At 40.1% G+C, this 17,618-nt stretch overlaps 1 protein-coding gene across 7 annotated transcripts in view; it reads left to right on the forward strand.

The window, feature by feature from the left end:
• baiap2a (BAR/IMD domain containing adaptor protein 2a) overlaps positions 1–17,618 on the forward strand; it is a 53,283-nt gene that overhangs the window by 20,258 nt on the left and 15,407 nt on the right. For all 7 annotated transcript variants that reach the window (XM_056401166.1, XM_056401162.1, XM_056401164.1 and 4 more), the window contains exons 4-6: positions 10,323–10,384; positions 11,427–11,498; positions 14,240–14,377. In XM_056401166.1, coding sequence (XP_056257141.1) covers positions 10,323–10,384; positions 11,427–11,498; positions 14,240–14,377 — 272 coding nt within the window. The remainder of the gene's footprint in view (positions 1–10,322; positions 10,385–11,426; positions 11,499–14,239; positions 14,378–17,618) is intronic.

Below are 17,618 nucleotides of genomic sequence, written 5' to 3' on the forward strand. Positions count from 1 at the left end.
AGTTTGTTCCCACAGGAATCCACCCTTGTATGTGCATGCTTGTTTTCATGCCTATTATAGTTACATGGTTGTGTGCATTTTCTGTGCATAAATCTCCTGTCATTTCTATGTGTTTATACAGTACGAGTGCTCTTCTAATCCACTTGTGTATATCTCTGCCTAAAGAGACTCTCTCTCTCTCTCTCTCTCTCTCTCTCTCTCTCTCTCTCTCTCTCTCTCTCTCTCTCTCTCTCTCTCTCTCTCTCTCTCTTTTTCTCTCTCTCTTTTTCTCTCTCTCGCCAGCCCCACTACTCCCACACACTCCCTCCCACATATCCTCCTCTGGTTGAGCTAATCATCGCCTGTCACTTTGCCACCCACACACACACATGCATACACATGCACGCATGCATGCTAACACACACACACCTGCTCTCCCTTCCTCATTCCCCTCTCTTTCCCTTCTCTCCCTCTGTTTGTGCCATCCTCCTCTTCTTTTATCCCTCTTCATGTAGAAGGAGTGAGCACTTATATTACCTCAGTGACATTTGTGGCTTTTCCAAGCCTTCCAGTGAAATACAGGAAATGTTTGTGTGGCTGGAGATATTTATGACAGTCCTAACCAACCAGCTCTGCTCCATTGTGTTTATGTTCCTCTGAACTAAGAGGCTCCACGCCTGCAGCCATGGAGACATGAACTCCTCTTTTTGTTTTGATTTGTCATCATTCCTAGAGCTCTTTTATCTTTGTAGTGACTGACAGACGCTCAACCAATCAGCCAACTGTGCCGTTATACAAAACGCTTTTGATTGGCTCAAAAGTCAGGTGACTCAGCTTGCTTGCATTCATACTTTTTTTTTTCTTCATATCAAATCAAAATTCACTTCAATACCTTTATTGTTACTGTTACAGGTGCACTGAAGCTACATCAACTGACGAATACAAAACCATATCCAATATAGGAAAATGAAAACAATTAAAGTAAAGGGATTCAAAAAAAAAAAAGTTGACATAAAAGACAAAAGGAGGAAGAATGTATCAGTATATAACTGTATGTACAACATACAGATACAAGTAGTATATATAGCACAAAATAATAACAGTGCAGCACTAATTCAACCAAATTAATTAGTTTGAATTAATTTAAACACAGCCCCCTACCCTTAAGCTTTGATACATATTTAATGTCTGTGATGCCTGCACTGCTTTTTGCGCAAAAGCTAATGTTATTGTTTAGCAGTTTAATTTTACAATGTCAGCAAACAGCCCTTATCCCTGTCCAAGATTTTTTCCATCAATCCAGGTATGGCGCTCAAATGTTTTGGTGTCATGATTATCCATTATCATTCTTTTTAGATATAATCACATATAATCAGATATAATGCACTGGTGCAACAGAATAGCAAAGCTGTCATACCCTACATACTGAAGGCAGATAGATTTCTGGCTGCAGGCTTGTTTTTCGACTCGCTGGTATGGTCAGCCTGTTCTTTTAGTGTCCTCAGGTGAAGTAGAGTTGAGAGCTGCTCTGTGCTCGGCTGGGTGTGTTCCACAGTTCTGTCCTACATGGCTAATGTTACACTGAAGAGTGAAGTACTGAGGACTATAGCCTAATTCTAACACATGTACAGAGCCCGGCCATGATGTGTTATACTGAACTATACAGTATGTTGAATTGCAGATTGCTTCCCTTCATCGTGACCTCTAATTAACAATGAAATAAACTCTCTGTCGAACGTTTGACAGAATAATCTGTTTATAAGAACCCGAACAGGAATGTGCGGACAGTTCAGTCTCCCCAGCCAGAGGAAATCAAATAACTTTCTAACCTCTTATCGACTTGTAACCTTGCTAATTGCTACGTTTTAATAACACATGTATGATTCAGCACAAAGATGTGTCTTTTGGGAAATTACATGCATTAGGAAAAAAAAAAAAGAGGTTATATTAAACTGTAATTCAAGCAATGGATTGCTTAGGTTGCTGCTGGGGAGAGGGCCCATTGGGAGGAAAAAATAAAAAAAAACACTTCATAGCCCGCCCTGTAAAAAGGTTCACACAGGGAAAAGGAGGCTGCAAACTGATGTAGTTAATGAATCTAGGACATTATAAATTTCTGCGAGTAAATGGAAGCTGTATAGAATGATAAATGACATGTCTGTTGTTAAGAGCAGAGGTTAGCGCTGGGGCGGATGAAGTGTATTTGAATGAGCAACCCACACCCGAGTCCACACACTGTATACATGCATATATATCTCTCTCTGTCTGTCTCTCTCTCTGTCTCTCTCTCTTTCCCCTCTCCATCGCTCTGTCTTCAGTCTGGCCTACCTCACTCCTCCTCCAGCACCTGTCCCTGTTTAAATGAGAGCAGAGGAGCTCTTTTCTTAGCTCTGTGCCACCATCCCAGGGGTCCCTGCCTTCTCCTGCTCTATTTCTGAGGCACGCAGTGCATGATGGGAAGCCAGTGGCCCCCACGCTCTCCGTCTACACACATTCACATTGCCCTTCATTTGTTCGTGGCAGTGACGTGCTGAAGGTGAGCTGCGATTGACATGAGCAGGAGTGCACAGACAACTCTCTCTCTCTCTCTCTCTCTCTCTCTCTGTCTCTCTCTCTCTCTTTCTCTTTCTCTTTCTCTCTCTCTCTCTCTCTCTCTCTCTCTCTCTCTCTCTCTCTCTCTCTCTCTCTCTCTCTCTCTCTCTCTCTCTCTGCGTTTACTTCAGATAAGTACATGCAAGCACACACACATTCCAATGCACACTTGTCCAAATAATTGATGTATTTAGTTTCTTAACAGGTTAGGTTGGCATGCATCAACACAGCACTACAGTCAGTGCCAGGCAAATGTGAAAGTGTGGTCAAACCAGTACGTCCACATTTTGGATGATTTAGTGTTGTGTGCAAACAATGCAAACATTTTTGTAGAAGTGTCTCTTTTCTATAGTGGAAAAAGATTGAGATCTGCAATGTCATGGTTGTATAATATTAGACATTATATGTGCTTTGTTTTGCACATGTGAAATCCAATGTGTATACTGTGCGTGTATGTGTGTGTGTGTGAAATCTAATAGTGGCATCAGCTTTGTCTTTTTTTTTTTTTTTTTCCCCCAATTCTGCACTTTCAGCATTCAGTACTTTGAAAATTAATTAAAATCTAAATTCTGGATTCAGTCTGCAGCCTCCCGTGTTAGTCTCAGTATGCACACATGCACACAGTGTTAGGGCCATACAATATTGATGACATGTTCACGGAATGTAAAAGTTGTGACAAGAATTGTAATATTTGGCCTCGGGCTACCCTCACCTAGGACTTTCCCTGTCAGCTGGTTGGTTCAGCCATTTGTTGACTGATCGTTGTACTGCTATGATATTAATTCAGTTATTTAATTTTTGGGGGTTTTTATGGAGGGAGGGAGTGGCATCAGAAAATGGTTTGAGGCCAGGGCTGAAACAGAATGTTATAAGTAACATTGTATAACACTGTGCTGTACAGAACATCACACAACTTGTAATCACAACACCATATAGAGAGAAACACACGGTTTGCACAATTGAACACAACATGCCGTTAGCGAGGTAATTTAGCTTCCCCAGTCCCCACAAACTTTAATATGAACCTAATAGCACACATATTCGTTTATATAGGCTATCTAATTAGAGCGAGTGGCTGTGCTAATTGGCTAACATTAGACTACTTGCATCTTTCAGATTATAAGGCATGTTTGAGCTGGATAAATGAGTGGTGAATGTTTGCTTGCAGAGTTCTCATGTGGCCTTCTACCCTCTCGAAATGATCCCACACTTTGGGTTTCCTATCTCGCATATGTGATTACTATCTAATAACTGCAGAGACCACCCACACAAGCAGTGTCTCTCCATGTCACCATTTCCTGTGGAGGTTTTTTTTTTTTTTTTTTTTTTCCTGCAACCAACCGACCAATTAAAACTTGCTCAACTGCGACTCTTTTCATCGACTAGCATTCGATCGACTATTAAGGAGCAGCCGTAATTTGCTCCTTAAATGCTGAACAATTTGATGTGCGACCTGATTTGCTGAGTAAGGGCGCTGCTCGATGGTGAAATACCATATATACCTAGAAAGCTGTGTGAAACAACATCCTGTCTACCATTCTCCCTTCACTAGTGCATATTCAGACTTGAATACACTGCGTTTAGCCACCCTTGCTCACCCTGGTTTCTTAGGGCTAACTTGCTGGATCTAATGACACACACACACACACACACACGCATGCATGTCGCAGACTCTGGTTTTTCACTCAGCCCCTCCTTGAATCTCCATACCTCAACAGGTAGCTGCATGACTCTGCTGTTTCTCTTATTGCTTCTACTCAAGTGCAAAGAGCTCTGTATATACAGCTTTGGAGAAGACAGCGCTGTCATTAAAGCTTAGAATGTTGTGTGAGTTCACCGCTGTCTCTTTTCTCTTACTCTGAGGGATTGCTTGTTATTACTGTATTCTCCAGGGATCTTCCCCTATCACTCCACTCTTTGCCTCCCTATGTGTTGCGCTCTCTGTCTGCTTAATGTGCCCTAAAACAAAATTTGTTTCTCTTTCATGTTAAGCTTTCTTCACTTTGAACTTCTTTCTTTGATTTCTTAGAAGACGTTGTAGCAACCAGCGGAGAGACAAAAACACCCTAGATCTTTAAAACGATTCCACACCCATTCACACACACACACACACTCCATAATGTGTATGTCACAGTGAGAGTAAGTGTTCCTGCTCTGAGTGCTGCCATCTTTTTTTTATTTTACTCGTCTCGCCATTACTTGACTTTCTTTCTCCCCCCTTTTCTCCCTCTATGTTTCTCCCAAGTTTGTCAAATCAATCAAAGCACTTGTAATTCATCACTTATGCTGTCAGCGACAAGAAAAAGCAGTTATCCAAAGGGGGTTTTGTGCTGCAGTAATCAAAGTTTCTCTCAAGAGACTTCCTTTTTTTTCTTACTTTATTTTTTTATGAGAGTTGAAGTCATGACCCACAATTGCTTTTGCAGCCCTGTGCAGGTTTCTGCGAAGTTATTAACCTTGTACTGTAAAATAAAATCTTTCTTTTCAATCAGGGGAAACCATGTGAACAATGTAAGAGAAGTTTATATTTCATGTGAAGTCGAGCTTCAGATGCTGTTTTTAGCTGTTATTTTCCTGGTGTGATAATCCCTAACCTTGCTGAGCCTGACTACATCCAATGACCTCAGCAATATGATAAATGAAGCAGCGCCCTGAGACATGCCTCTGGACCAATCAGAAACATGCAGCATGTTAAGACATATTGGCTATTATCAGCTTTTGCTTAATAAGAGAGCAGGAATTCATGGACTGCAGATCAGATATATTATAAAACATTTGGTTGATGTTTCCTTGTTGTTAAGCTTCATGTTTTGCTTTAGCCCAGTACATAGCCCCACTTCTGGGGCAGGGCCTTGTACATAAGTAAAACTACGGCTTCCATGAGGCTTTAACAACAGTCCTCTGACTAAGATTCATCATGACATATGTTTTTGCTCTGCTTTTATTTTATCTTTGTTAAAATGGTGAGATGTTTCAGTGTAATCGCCCCTACAGAAACACTGTGTCATGTTTCAGCTTTTTGCTGCTACAAAACGTATTGTGTGGTTGAGGCTTGTGGAACAGCAGCTTTAAAACAGGACCGGGATTGTTGCTCATTGATACCAGATGGTTTGGATTTGCTGTGCACTGTACAGTATTATCCGGCAGACAATGCACGGCAGCCTATACCGGAGACCTTCTTAGAATAAATGTAAAGAATACTTGCAAAATTCCTTTGGCCCACTTCTCTTCGGCAGTCATACGTTTGTCCTGTTAAAGCCTTCATTATGGCCTAAATGCATGACACCATTGCTGGACAAACTTATATTAGGCTACTAGGTTGAACAGCTGTGATGGCTGAGTGTCCATTTTTAGTAACATGTCATATACTGTGTATGAGTAGTTTTGAGAGGCTGATTTCAAACTGTTTCTCACATGTGTGTTTGTGTGTGCTCAAGAGATGGATTGAAATCTAAGCTAATCTAAACTTCCCTCACTCCCAGACTAACTGTGTTTATCTGTTGTTTTTTCATGGGGTGTGTACGCACGCACATGTACACAAACACACACATGCACACAATCACACAGCCACCCAGACTCTCAGCTATTATCTGCGTCTCGCACATTATCCCGCTGCCGCATTATACTTGCCCACTTGTTTGTATCCCCTGTGAATTAGGCAGGTATTAACACCCCTGTACTTTTTAGCCACACACTGTGCGCGCACATAGACACACACACATACACACGTACATGTACTTTACACAGACTTACACAGGTGGGACTCACTCCGCTTTCCTCCCCAGGGAAGTGTAGATGCTGATGTAATGCTAGCTGATAGTAAGGGGTGGAGATCTTTGAGCAGCGTTTTGTAACACAGCACTTTGCAGCTGCTGCCCCTCATCTTGCAACTTCTCCCATGGCAACGACCCTAGCATTATCCTGCTTCCATGACAACCCGTAGTGAATCCGGCTTGACCTTCACCAGTGATTCAGTGTCTCTCCATCCACCTCCATTCTCTCCCTCCCTCCATCTCTGTCTCTCTTGTTCTCTCTGTTCAACACTGCAAACTTCCACTTTTTATTTTTTTTTCTGCACCATAGCCCACATTCTGTTATTCAGTTTTTTTTTTTTTTTTTCTTTCTTTTTCTCTACCTGTGTGGGTGTATCATTGCTGCGGTTACACAAGCAGTCAATATATCTACACAAGCTGATGTCATACTTCAGGGGACAGTCTGTTCATATGCACCCAGGTCCTGTGTCCATGCTTCCTCCTCTGACTCAGTGGTTTAAGCTAACGGGCGTGTGGCTGCTTGTTGCTGTGCTGCAGGTGTAGATCAACCTGAGCTCACCTCCCAACAAAGGGACTATTGTTTTCTCTCAGCCAGGGGAAACAGGCGTGGTTGAAGTGAGCTGGGAAATATTGATACAATAATGAATCTTTGAAGGTTTATTTACCTGTGTGTGTGTGTGTGTGTGTGTGCGTGCGCGTGCATGCATGTGTGTGTGGTCATGCATATGTGTGCGAGAGGCTTTCGGTGTGTGTTCTTGATTTTGTCACTGCGGCGATCGACCTGTCTGTCATGTCGCTCGTAGCTGGTATGCGGATATCCGTGTCAGGCTGGTAGCTCTCGCATCAAGTCTCTCAGGTTGTGTCATGCCTGCCAAATATTTCCTGTACGAAACAATAACATTGCACTACACGTTCAGATTTTCCACATTATCCCTCTTTATTGATTCTTGATTGAATTCTCTGCTGTTAACTGCTTGTGAAGGATGCAGTCCAATTTTCTGTCACTGTTGTTGTGTGATATGATATCAGAGTTGCCATGGTAACTATTTGCATCTCCAAAGTCTGATTTTTTTTTTTTTTTTTTTTTTTTTCATCCATCCTTTGGTATCATACATTGTGCAGTAACTAAACTGCAGATGACAAGATGAGATCTGTCGCACATTCATTCATTCTTTACCTTTCTGGCTTCTTGCAAAACACCCTTTCCTACTGCCAGTTTACTTGATGTGTGTATGCGTCCGTGCGTGCGTGTGTCTGTGGTACAGTGATGGCTGCTCATTTGTTAATTGATCCAGCTAGTTGAAGCCACCAACAGGATGCCAGGGTTTCTAAGCCTGAAGGGCTGTGATCAGGGATGAGTATCTGTAAGCTGCTTAGCGGGCCTGCTGGGAACCGACAGGAAGCTTTGGCCTCCCTCTCTGCTCCTGTGAGGTACAAGATCAGCAGGCAGGTTGCACCATGGGGAAAAAGGCCTGGCTGTCCTGTGTATACAGGACTTGTAGGGGCAGTGACTGCACTGAATTTAGCATGTAATGGGAAAAAAAAAAAAAAAAAATCTGTTGTCATTATGTTTGATTTTGCTGCACACACTTCACACACGTTTCTGGGAATGAACAGGTCAACAATTGGTTCGAATAGCAATTTACTAATTTGCAAAAATCATTATTAATAGAGTTTATAGTTAAACCCTTACTTAGGAAAAACAGTGACAATGATTGGCAGTATTTAAAACATTGAATAGATGGTTTATATAATGATACACTATAATGTAATTGTAAGCAGATATAAATGTTTGTTGATGTATTTGTGAAGAACTACACATGTGGTCACCCTTAATTAAAGGCTGGTGTATAAACAAATAAGGAATGACAAAGTATTAAAACATAGTTGGTATGAATGATATGACGTGTATCTTTATAGGAGAAATGATAATTGTTGTAAATCAATAAACACTTAAAATGTCCTTATCTGTTTACAACTGCATTATGGTTTGTCATTAACCAGTGATTGGAATTTACTATATACAGCTTATAAATGCTAAATAGGGGGGTTAAAATAGAGTGATACCAACTTCATAACAAAAAACTACTAAAGTACAATTGTATTGTTTTGCTCTTGTTGTTGTATTGCTGTATTGTACAGAATGTTAATCACTGTGCATAATGTATTTTCCCTGCCTTATATAGTCTAAAGCTACAACCTGCTTCACTGCATTTATGCCCCCTTCCTTTTTTGTTTCCTCCTCCGTCACAGTCACTTCAGTGTCGTCTGTCTGCAGCGATTTGCATTGTACGTGCTGTCTGTTGAGACGGAGACCACTCCAAAGCCCTTTGGTGACGTCTATTTCGTCTGTTTCTGAAACCACATAAGCAGAAGTTCTTAATTTCACTGATGAGGCATTCTGAGAATGAGGTTGTGAGGTGGATGTACTTTTACAGGTCAGCTTTCAAATGAGGACACTGCAGGGGGTGGGAGGTGTGTGTGTGTGTGTGCGTGTGCGTGTGCGTGTGTGTGTGAGAGAAATGAAACAAAATAAACACTATGCAGCTTATATTCAGCCATAAATGTCCAGGAGTTTTTTTTAAGACAGTTTACTACAAAGTATTAAAGGTCCCATATAGTATAAAGTAAGATGTCCATGTCTTTATTTTTCTTATAAAATGGGTCAGGTGCTATATTGATACTGTATCAAAGTGTGCAATTCACAGACAGAGTTCACACAGCCCGACTTCTATAACTTTGTGATGTCATAACTAAACAGTCACAACCCTCAGCTATGCCAACAGCACATCCTACCTGCTGTAATTTTATTTGATCACTCAGAAAACAGACGGACCTGTTGTTACCCAAGCTCCAGGGAGAAGCCCGAAAGGGGAGATGTAAAACTACATTGAGATGGTTTTGGCTACTAAAAACCACAAGGATATATTCTTATGGATATCGAAAACACCAGAAAATGTATAATATGGGACCTTTAATGTCTGCAGTAAGACAGTGATGGATCATATTTTGTCTAGCTTTCTTTTATTGACAGATGTATCTGTCCCCACTCACTTAAGCATACTCACTAAAATCAATATACAGTATTTTGAATATAATGTTTCTTGAATAATTAAATGCAATTAATACAAACCAATCCTAGCTGGTATCAGTGTTTTTACTAAGAACCAAGTAAATAACTCGTATGTAAGAAGTCAGACGGAGCTAAACCTTGAGGGGCTTTGGACCTTTTGGTCAGGGAAATGTGTGTGTCTCATTTCTCTGTAGTTTTCACACTGTCTTTCTACCAGGTCTCTATATGTATATGTGTCCTTCGCTCAATGTAGCTCTTTGTGTTCCTTTTCTTGACAATGCACTGCTCATTCAGAAGAGGCAGCCTGTAGGTATATGACAATGAAATACTCTCATGAGCTGCATGACCCCCTTATCTCCCCCCTTTTGGTTATTACCTTTTTATGTGGAGACTTTAACCTTTCTTTCAGGTGTTTTTTTATTTTTATTTTTTGTTTTGTTCTAGAAATCACATTGCCTGATGTTAAGATTAATCAAAGAAAGAAAGGCAATATCTTTGATCTCCATGAGACATCAGTACTTACACGCTTGAAGAAACAGAATTTAATTTTAAGTTTGTTTCCTTCAGCTTGTTTTTTGTTTTTTCTCACTTGCCATCACTCCGTGTTGTTTCATTTTCTCTGTTTTCTGTCATCTTGTACCCCAAAAAAAAAAAAAAAATCTTTCATCTTGTACTTCATTGTCCCAGTTACAAGTCACTTGTCCTTAACTGTATGTTTGTGTGTCTTGTATTACTGCATGAGCATTGCACGCTGGGGTTTCTTCCATTTCTCTCTCTTGCTTTTCTTCCTTTTTCTCTCCCGTTTCCTACCTTTTCTCCTCTTTATTTCTCTGCAGTGGATGTGCTTGTGCTGTTGAGTGTTGTTGATGTGCTTTCTCCCTTTCTCCCTCTTTCTCTCTGTGCAGGGGATGTGCTGTTCCAGATGGCTGAGGTCCACAGACAGATCCAAGTGCAGCTAGAGGAGATGGTTGGTATTCTGAGCTCAAAGGGTTTTTAGTTTTCTGGTTCAGCACCACAGCACAATACATAAAACTCGGGTTATGTAAAATATTTTAACAATAATTTAGACATGGCTACAAGCTATTCCAATAGTAATCCATTTTAGTCTGGCCGTATGGCCCTGTACCCCATGATGCTCCTGAACAAATCTGCCCAGCTGTGACACAGATTTGTCCCTGAGCACCCGAGCCCCTGTGGCCGGCACGTGAAAAACATGGCAATTAAATGAACAGACACGCTGAGCTCATATAAATCCAAACTGCTAACTCAGGAGGTGGCTGGGGTAGCCGAGTGAGTTAATTGAACAGTATTGCATTCTGGGTAATGTGCTCGTTTGACAAGTTATCCACAGTCAGTATTAATTTTATTGCTGTGCATCTGGTACAGAAGAAAGCCTGGATGTAGGTGCTGATCATGAGGGTGCCCTGGAGCTTGAGAACCCCGAGTTCAACCACAGATCAGCTACTCCCTAAAGGACCAGTTCATATTTTTCACAAAGTAATTGACTATATAATCATTCCTGTCCTCTAGACTCCATACTTTGAGCATAAAAGTCACTTTGTTTACTATGTTCATTATTTTTCAATTAATGATTTTGATTTAAATGTAGAATAAATAGACACTTTGCTGTATATCATGCACATGTGTTGCTGTTACATGCCGAAACCAGCAAAGTTAAGAGAGTTCTCTGGCCCAAGAGAAATAAAGCAGCAGAAAACTGGATGTTAAAGCATATAAGAGCACTGATGTTATGTGTAACAGTACATAGCAACGAGTGTCAGCAGATCATATATCTAAAATATTATGCTAATTTGGGATTCAGTTCCTCAGGCAAGTCAGTTTTCAACCTAGTGAGTAACTCATGGTAATAACATGTTATTTAATAGCTTATTGATCTATTGTGAACAACTTAGCACGGCAAACTTTTACTCTGTTGATCTGTTAATGATTTTGCCATTGAAGTGACTATGAATATCGTGTTATTGAAGTGTCTTTGTGCTTCCTCCCAGTTGAAGTCCTTCCACAACGAGCTGCTCTCTGAGCTGGAGAAGAAGGTGGAGCTGGATGCTCGTTATCTGACCGTGAGTATCTGATCGGCTCGCAGCCTCCGTCCAATAAGTGCCCTCCATGTTTTTTTTATCTCATTGTAGTGCTTTTATATTATGTTCCATCAAATCTGTGAAGTGGTAACAGAGATGGAGGTGAAACTGTGTTCGTTAACATCTGGATCAAAGTCCGTTTCTGACACAATTACAGGATGTGTCAGTGAAAAGATGCTTTGAAAACAACATTTCATGTCTACTCGCCCATCAAGGGTAGACTGATTATAATAAACCCCTCCTGGAGAATGTGTGTGCATGTGTGTAAGGACTGTGGAGCTGGTCTACATGTGATATCTTTAGAATGAGTGGGTTGCAGCCTGAGTGTAGCGCAGCACTGCTGTGCATTGTTTTGGGGGATGGGATAATATCGCCATTATTGTTTTGTATTGTTGGAAGGAGCACGTTACGAGCTGCGTCGGCTCACAGCTACTCACTCACACACAAAAACACACACACACACACACAGTTTATATAATTTTGCATTTTTAAATTAAATAGAAACATTGATTGTGAGTCTTTTTCGGCTTCTGGCCTCGACTTAACAAAGGAGACTTATGGGTAAAAGCAGATGCCGTCATGTTGAGATCAATTTAAAACCATGTAAAGCATCTCTGTGTTTCTTTGACTCCATACTCATCTGCCAAAGTTGTGTTTACTGCCTAAATTGATATGAAAAAGTATGAAAAACATTTCATGCTTCCTATACTAGTTCAGATGCATCAGACTTTTCTATCTGGGTGTATCCCTGAGGTTAAAACATCCATCACTTTTAATGAATTTCTTACAGATCTACCGCAGTGATAATAGCAATCATTTTGCTTCAGACTTTGTGAGTTAATCATCTGAAATTTTGACTTAGTCCAAAAAGACTCAAAGGCAAGCCTGCTGTTTTTTTTTTTCTTTTGTTTTTTCTAGAGTGAGTGTGTGTACTGTTCCCAGTGGTGCATCTCTCTCTGTTCTCCCTCCGTCTCTGCCTCTCCTCTCTTTTGTCTCACATAATGGCTCGCATGGGGTTTTACAAGACTGTGCAGTCATTACACAGAGGTCAGAATTCGGGCATGAACCTAGAATGCAAAAAAAAAACAAAAAAAAAAAAACAAGATATAGATTATCAATAAAGAAGAGCATTTCTAGCAGATCAATCTTTTAAGAACAATGGTCAGATTCTCCAAGTGTACCAAAGTTCATCTACTGTCCACTCCGGCTCTAATCAGATTCAAACACACTAATTATCTGTCTGCAGTCGTAGCCAGTGATTGAGAGTTGCGGGTTCGGGAGCTGACAACAAAACTCAAACGGGCTTTTGCTTTGTTAATTAGGAGGAACATTCCAGCTCAATGAGGCGGATGCTTGGGATATTATCTTGTTTACCCAATATGGCCCTGCACACCAAAAGAGAACTTTTTCACAACAGCCAGCTGTGTCTTTTCTAATCATTACTATGATCCATGTGCTGGGGATTTTCCACCCGGGAGCCTCGGTTTCTGAGCGTAAAATTGTAAATGTGAATTGCAGAGCAACACTTATTGGTTTAACTACGTTACCTCAAAGACTAGCGGGGAGTGAAAGGATGAGTCATTCATTGTTATTGGGTTGCGCAAAGGCATGTTTTGCTCCGTTTTGTGTGGAAACATTCAAATCAATATTTCAGAGAAGCCCCCGACATGGGGAAATTAATGAACAGAAGATAAAGCTGAAATAGGAAATTCCAGCTGTTGTTTATTTTACTCGCTAGTCTTTCAGAGGCTTCCAGCCAAGCTCAAGCCTACAGAACTAATACCAACCATCTCTGTTATGAAATCCAAACGCAGCATGTGTCATGGTGTTGGTCTTCTAGTGACACCAGTCAACGGATGCCTAGAGCATACCTGGCTGCATCCTCAGTGTCTTACACTATGCAAATGTGGGTGTTGAACCTTCATGCATGAGCTCTCCTCCGCCAATTTTGCCTGGTACAGAAACCACATGAGCTTTGTCACACCAGACACAGTTACTATAGCAACAGAGCTGGTACAGCCCGGAAACAAAGTTGTTTTTTCTCAATAAATAAATAATTAAATAAGCAGATTAAATATTTTAAATAAATAAACTGGCTGTAAAAGGACCAGGCCAGTCATTTTGCTTGTTCTGAAAATCATACTTTTTTTTCTTTTTTTTTTTTCTTTTTTTCTTTACTTTGCAGGCAGTCACTGATTTTTGTTCTTTTCACTGTACTAAGAACATCAAATGGAAATCTGCTTGTAATCAGTCACAGTGGATGTTTTAAGAGACACAATCAGGAGCTTTGCTTTTTCAAAATCAAACCTGGAAGACAAATAATACGCAAATATGGAGCTTGAAAAGAATCATGAATTAGTGTGTTTCTTTAATTAAAACAGATTGGTTTCAGATGTCAAATCCCCCTTTAACATGCCAAGAGGGAGTTTTAAAAACACACAACAGTAATATCACCTCAACAAAAATCGAAGGAGAGATTTTCTGATGGATATCTAAGGGAGGTTTCAAGCCTCTGCAAGATGATGATTCATTACCGCAGTGAAACATTAAGAGTTGTATCCAGTGGCTGTTAGTAAAGTAAGAATTGGTGTAAGATCTTTCAAAAAAAAAAAAAAGGTTGGCAGGACTGTTATGTATTTGCCCATCTACGTCCCACCCTCTGTCACCTAGACTAATTTGTGGTCCTAATTTCATCTCTGTGCTCTGCCTGTTGCCCCACGTAGGCTGCCCTTAAGAAATACCAGATGGAACACAAGAGCAAAGGGGAGAGCCTGGAGAAGTGCCAGGCTGAACTGAAGAAGCTGCGCAGGAAGAGCCAAGGCAGCAAGAACCCCTCCAAGTACGGAGAGAAGGAGATGCAGGTGAGTCTGTTGCTGGGTTTTTGTTCAAATATTATATTAGTGCTCAGAATTATACAGCCGTTAGAATGGAGATGTCTTGTATAACCATTAAAATAGATTGGTCACTTCAGAGTTAAATTTCAGTTGTGAAGGGTCAGTGCCTGACAGGAGAAAGTACCCAGACATGGCTATAAAAACAATTCAAGGAAATTAAAATATAAACAAGCCAGTTCCTAGCACTGCTGTGCTTAGTTTTAGCTTTAGAGTTTGTGTGAATGTGGGTGACTGTTGGATTGGAGATTTATGAGTCTTGGTACAAAATAATGACTTTATTCTTTATAAAGTAAAGAGAGTACACAAAACAGCAAGGATGGGGGTGGAGGCGGTGGCGACGAGGTGCCCTGAGTGGGAAGGCAAATAGTGGAGGTTTGATTATGAGTCTTGTGCCCTTGCCAATCTTAAGTACATCTCCACACACACAGTACAGCAAGCACATAGACACACACGAAAGAAAAAATAATAAATCAGCTACAATAATTGATGCTCTGGAAGAGTGTACACATTTACCTCAGTGTGTCCGATGTGTTTCACAGCTTGTGTATATAGCACCAAACAGCTGAGTCAATTATCCGAAGTGGACTAGATTAGATAAGAAATCATAGAATCTTTCAAAATAAAACACAACTCACAGCAGAGTGGTATTTTTCACATTTTTTAAAGATATTTATTAGTCAAATAGATAAGTTTTTATTTCAGAATTTCTGTGTTTAGTTTCAAATGTATGTGTTTTCATTCAGAAATGTCTCTTCATAAGGCTTGAAGATGACCCTGAAGGCCCACATGTGAACAGTCATGTGAAATACATTATGCTGTTGGAATTTGATGTACAGATTGATAGATGATTTTTGGAGGGCATATAAATCTGCTTTAAACAGCAACCCTGAAAATGTCTTATTTTGGCACGCAGTGGGTGTGCTTGTGTAACTGCTGTAACATATGCATGAAATGCTCAAATGCTTTTTATCGAGAACAATATTTATTTGCAACAGTTTCATTCTTGTGTAGTCGGACGGTCAACACTTCAAACCTTTCAAAATCCTACACAAATGTAATATATATGCATATTTTGAATTTCCATATATGAAATATATGTCCATATGAAGTAAAGTCATGTTTGTGCATAAATGTAAAAATGACATATAGAACCTGTTAGAAACTGGAACAATTTCATGTCTGTTTGTCCAGCTCATACAAACATGTATGTGTATGTCTGTATGCTTTTATTGTAGACATACAGTATGTTATGTAAATATATTTTCATTCCAAAGCCTGTCAATATATGTTATTATATATGTAAATATAAGAGATAGACATGTACATATGTTTAAAATTAATAAGAAATGAATACCAAAATCATACATAAACAAAATTTGTATATTGATATAATAAACTTGCACATATAAAGTTTACATATATTTATATTTATAAAAAAATATATTAAAACATTCATCATATATGTATTTTTAATGAGTGTACATATACAAATTTTACTATGGGTATTTCATATATGTTATAATTTTAGTATATCCGGAAGTGTGATAACAATATTTCCCCTTATAGGTAACATATATGGCAACATCACTCATGATATGGGAGCATACAGTATATGTAATATATTGCATTTCTGTATGGATCCTTATGAAGCAGTCATCTGATTCACAGAGCGCCTCAAAGCAGTGTTTGCTTTGGGCGTCGTCATTCATGTGATTATCTCCATAGCAAAACAACCGCCAACAGAGCAGCTCAGGTGAGATGAATATTGATGAGTTGGAATGAACCTTCAGTGTTAGAAGTAACTCAATTAGTTACCTCTCACATGTACTTTTCCATCACTCGACCGCCTGCTCAACAGGAGTGAGAGAGTGGAGTGGACTGTGTACGCTCATATCCAGATCCCTGCAAAGACGCTCCATCCCTCTATTAACCTGCTCTAGTAGGCATTCACTGTGGTGGTGTTTACAAGTTATTTATTTGTTTGGTCCTGTAACCAGTGTGTCATGTCAAGCTGAGAAAAATGACACAGCAGAAAATGGCGACAGTGTGACTTCACTAGGATTTCACTGTCTGGCTGCCTGGAGGGATGGAGACAAAAATCTCAAGTTAGCAGGTCAGGGCTTGCTCAGTGATTACTGCGCTGCTGTTGGTCTTGCTGTGAAGTGTAGCGGGCCTTGGAAGAGTTGGATCGATTGCTGGACCAGGAACCCGATTCTGCCAACACTTGTGGATACAGTGTTTTCAAAGACTTCATTGGTTATGAAAATTTTGCGCTTTGCCGCTCAGGATCTAAAACAAAACGCCTCCCTCTGTCCAGGGTTTACACACACACACTCACGCGTGCACACACACACACACGAACACACACACGCACACATCTGACCTTTCCTGTCTGGTGTGGTCTGGCAGTGTTGGATTGGTCTGACTGCTGTGTCATAATGAGTTTGTTCCACTGTGTCAGGGGTGTCATGAGGAGACGTTGTGTGTGTGTGTTTGTGTGTGTGTTCGCACAAGTCCAGTTTTGCAACGTTTGGAACAGGAGGATTGTTTGAGAGCACTAAGCCCGTAAATCCCAGTTAAGAACGGCAAGTCGTTACATGTACCTGTCTGTGAAAGGCTACCCTCATGTGCTGAATAATTAGGCTTCTGTTAGGTTTCCAGTATGAGAGGAAGCACAGTTTTGAAGAACAGAAACAGGTATATGAATGAAATCTTTTATGGCAAATCAGCAGGAGTTTGTCCAGAAATAAGAAAAAAAAAAAAAAAGTAATTTGACTAAATTGAAAAATACAAGTAAATTCATATTAGAGGCTGTAATATTCATTACACTCCAAAATAACACACTGTTGGAATTAATTACTGACAATTTGTTGATGTTCATTTAGAAATTTGTCTTTAAGGGTTATGAAAGGCTAAAGGGGCATTAAAAACAAAAGTGTTGGAGAGGAATGTGCTCAGAAAATGTGCCCTGTGTTAAAGGTTTTGCCTTAATGGTTGTGCTGGAGGAAACCATATGGAGCACATATTCATTTTCTGTTGAATCTATCAAAAGACTTTGGAATTTCATATATTAAAATAGAAAATTTGGGACTGATGGTGACACCAGTTGAAAGGTACAAAATCATCGGCAAACTGGGAACCATGAATATCCACAGGCGAGTTCATGGAACTTCAGTCGTTAGATTTCCAGATGCACTGATATGACTGT

Source organism: Seriola aureovittata, chromosome 17 (assembly GCF_021018895.1).
Source record: "Seriola aureovittata isolate HTS-2021-v1 ecotype China chromosome 17, ASM2101889v1, whole genome shotgun sequence".
Taxonomy (NCBI): Eukaryota; Metazoa; Chordata; class Actinopteri; order Carangiformes; family Carangidae; genus Seriola; species Seriola aureovittata.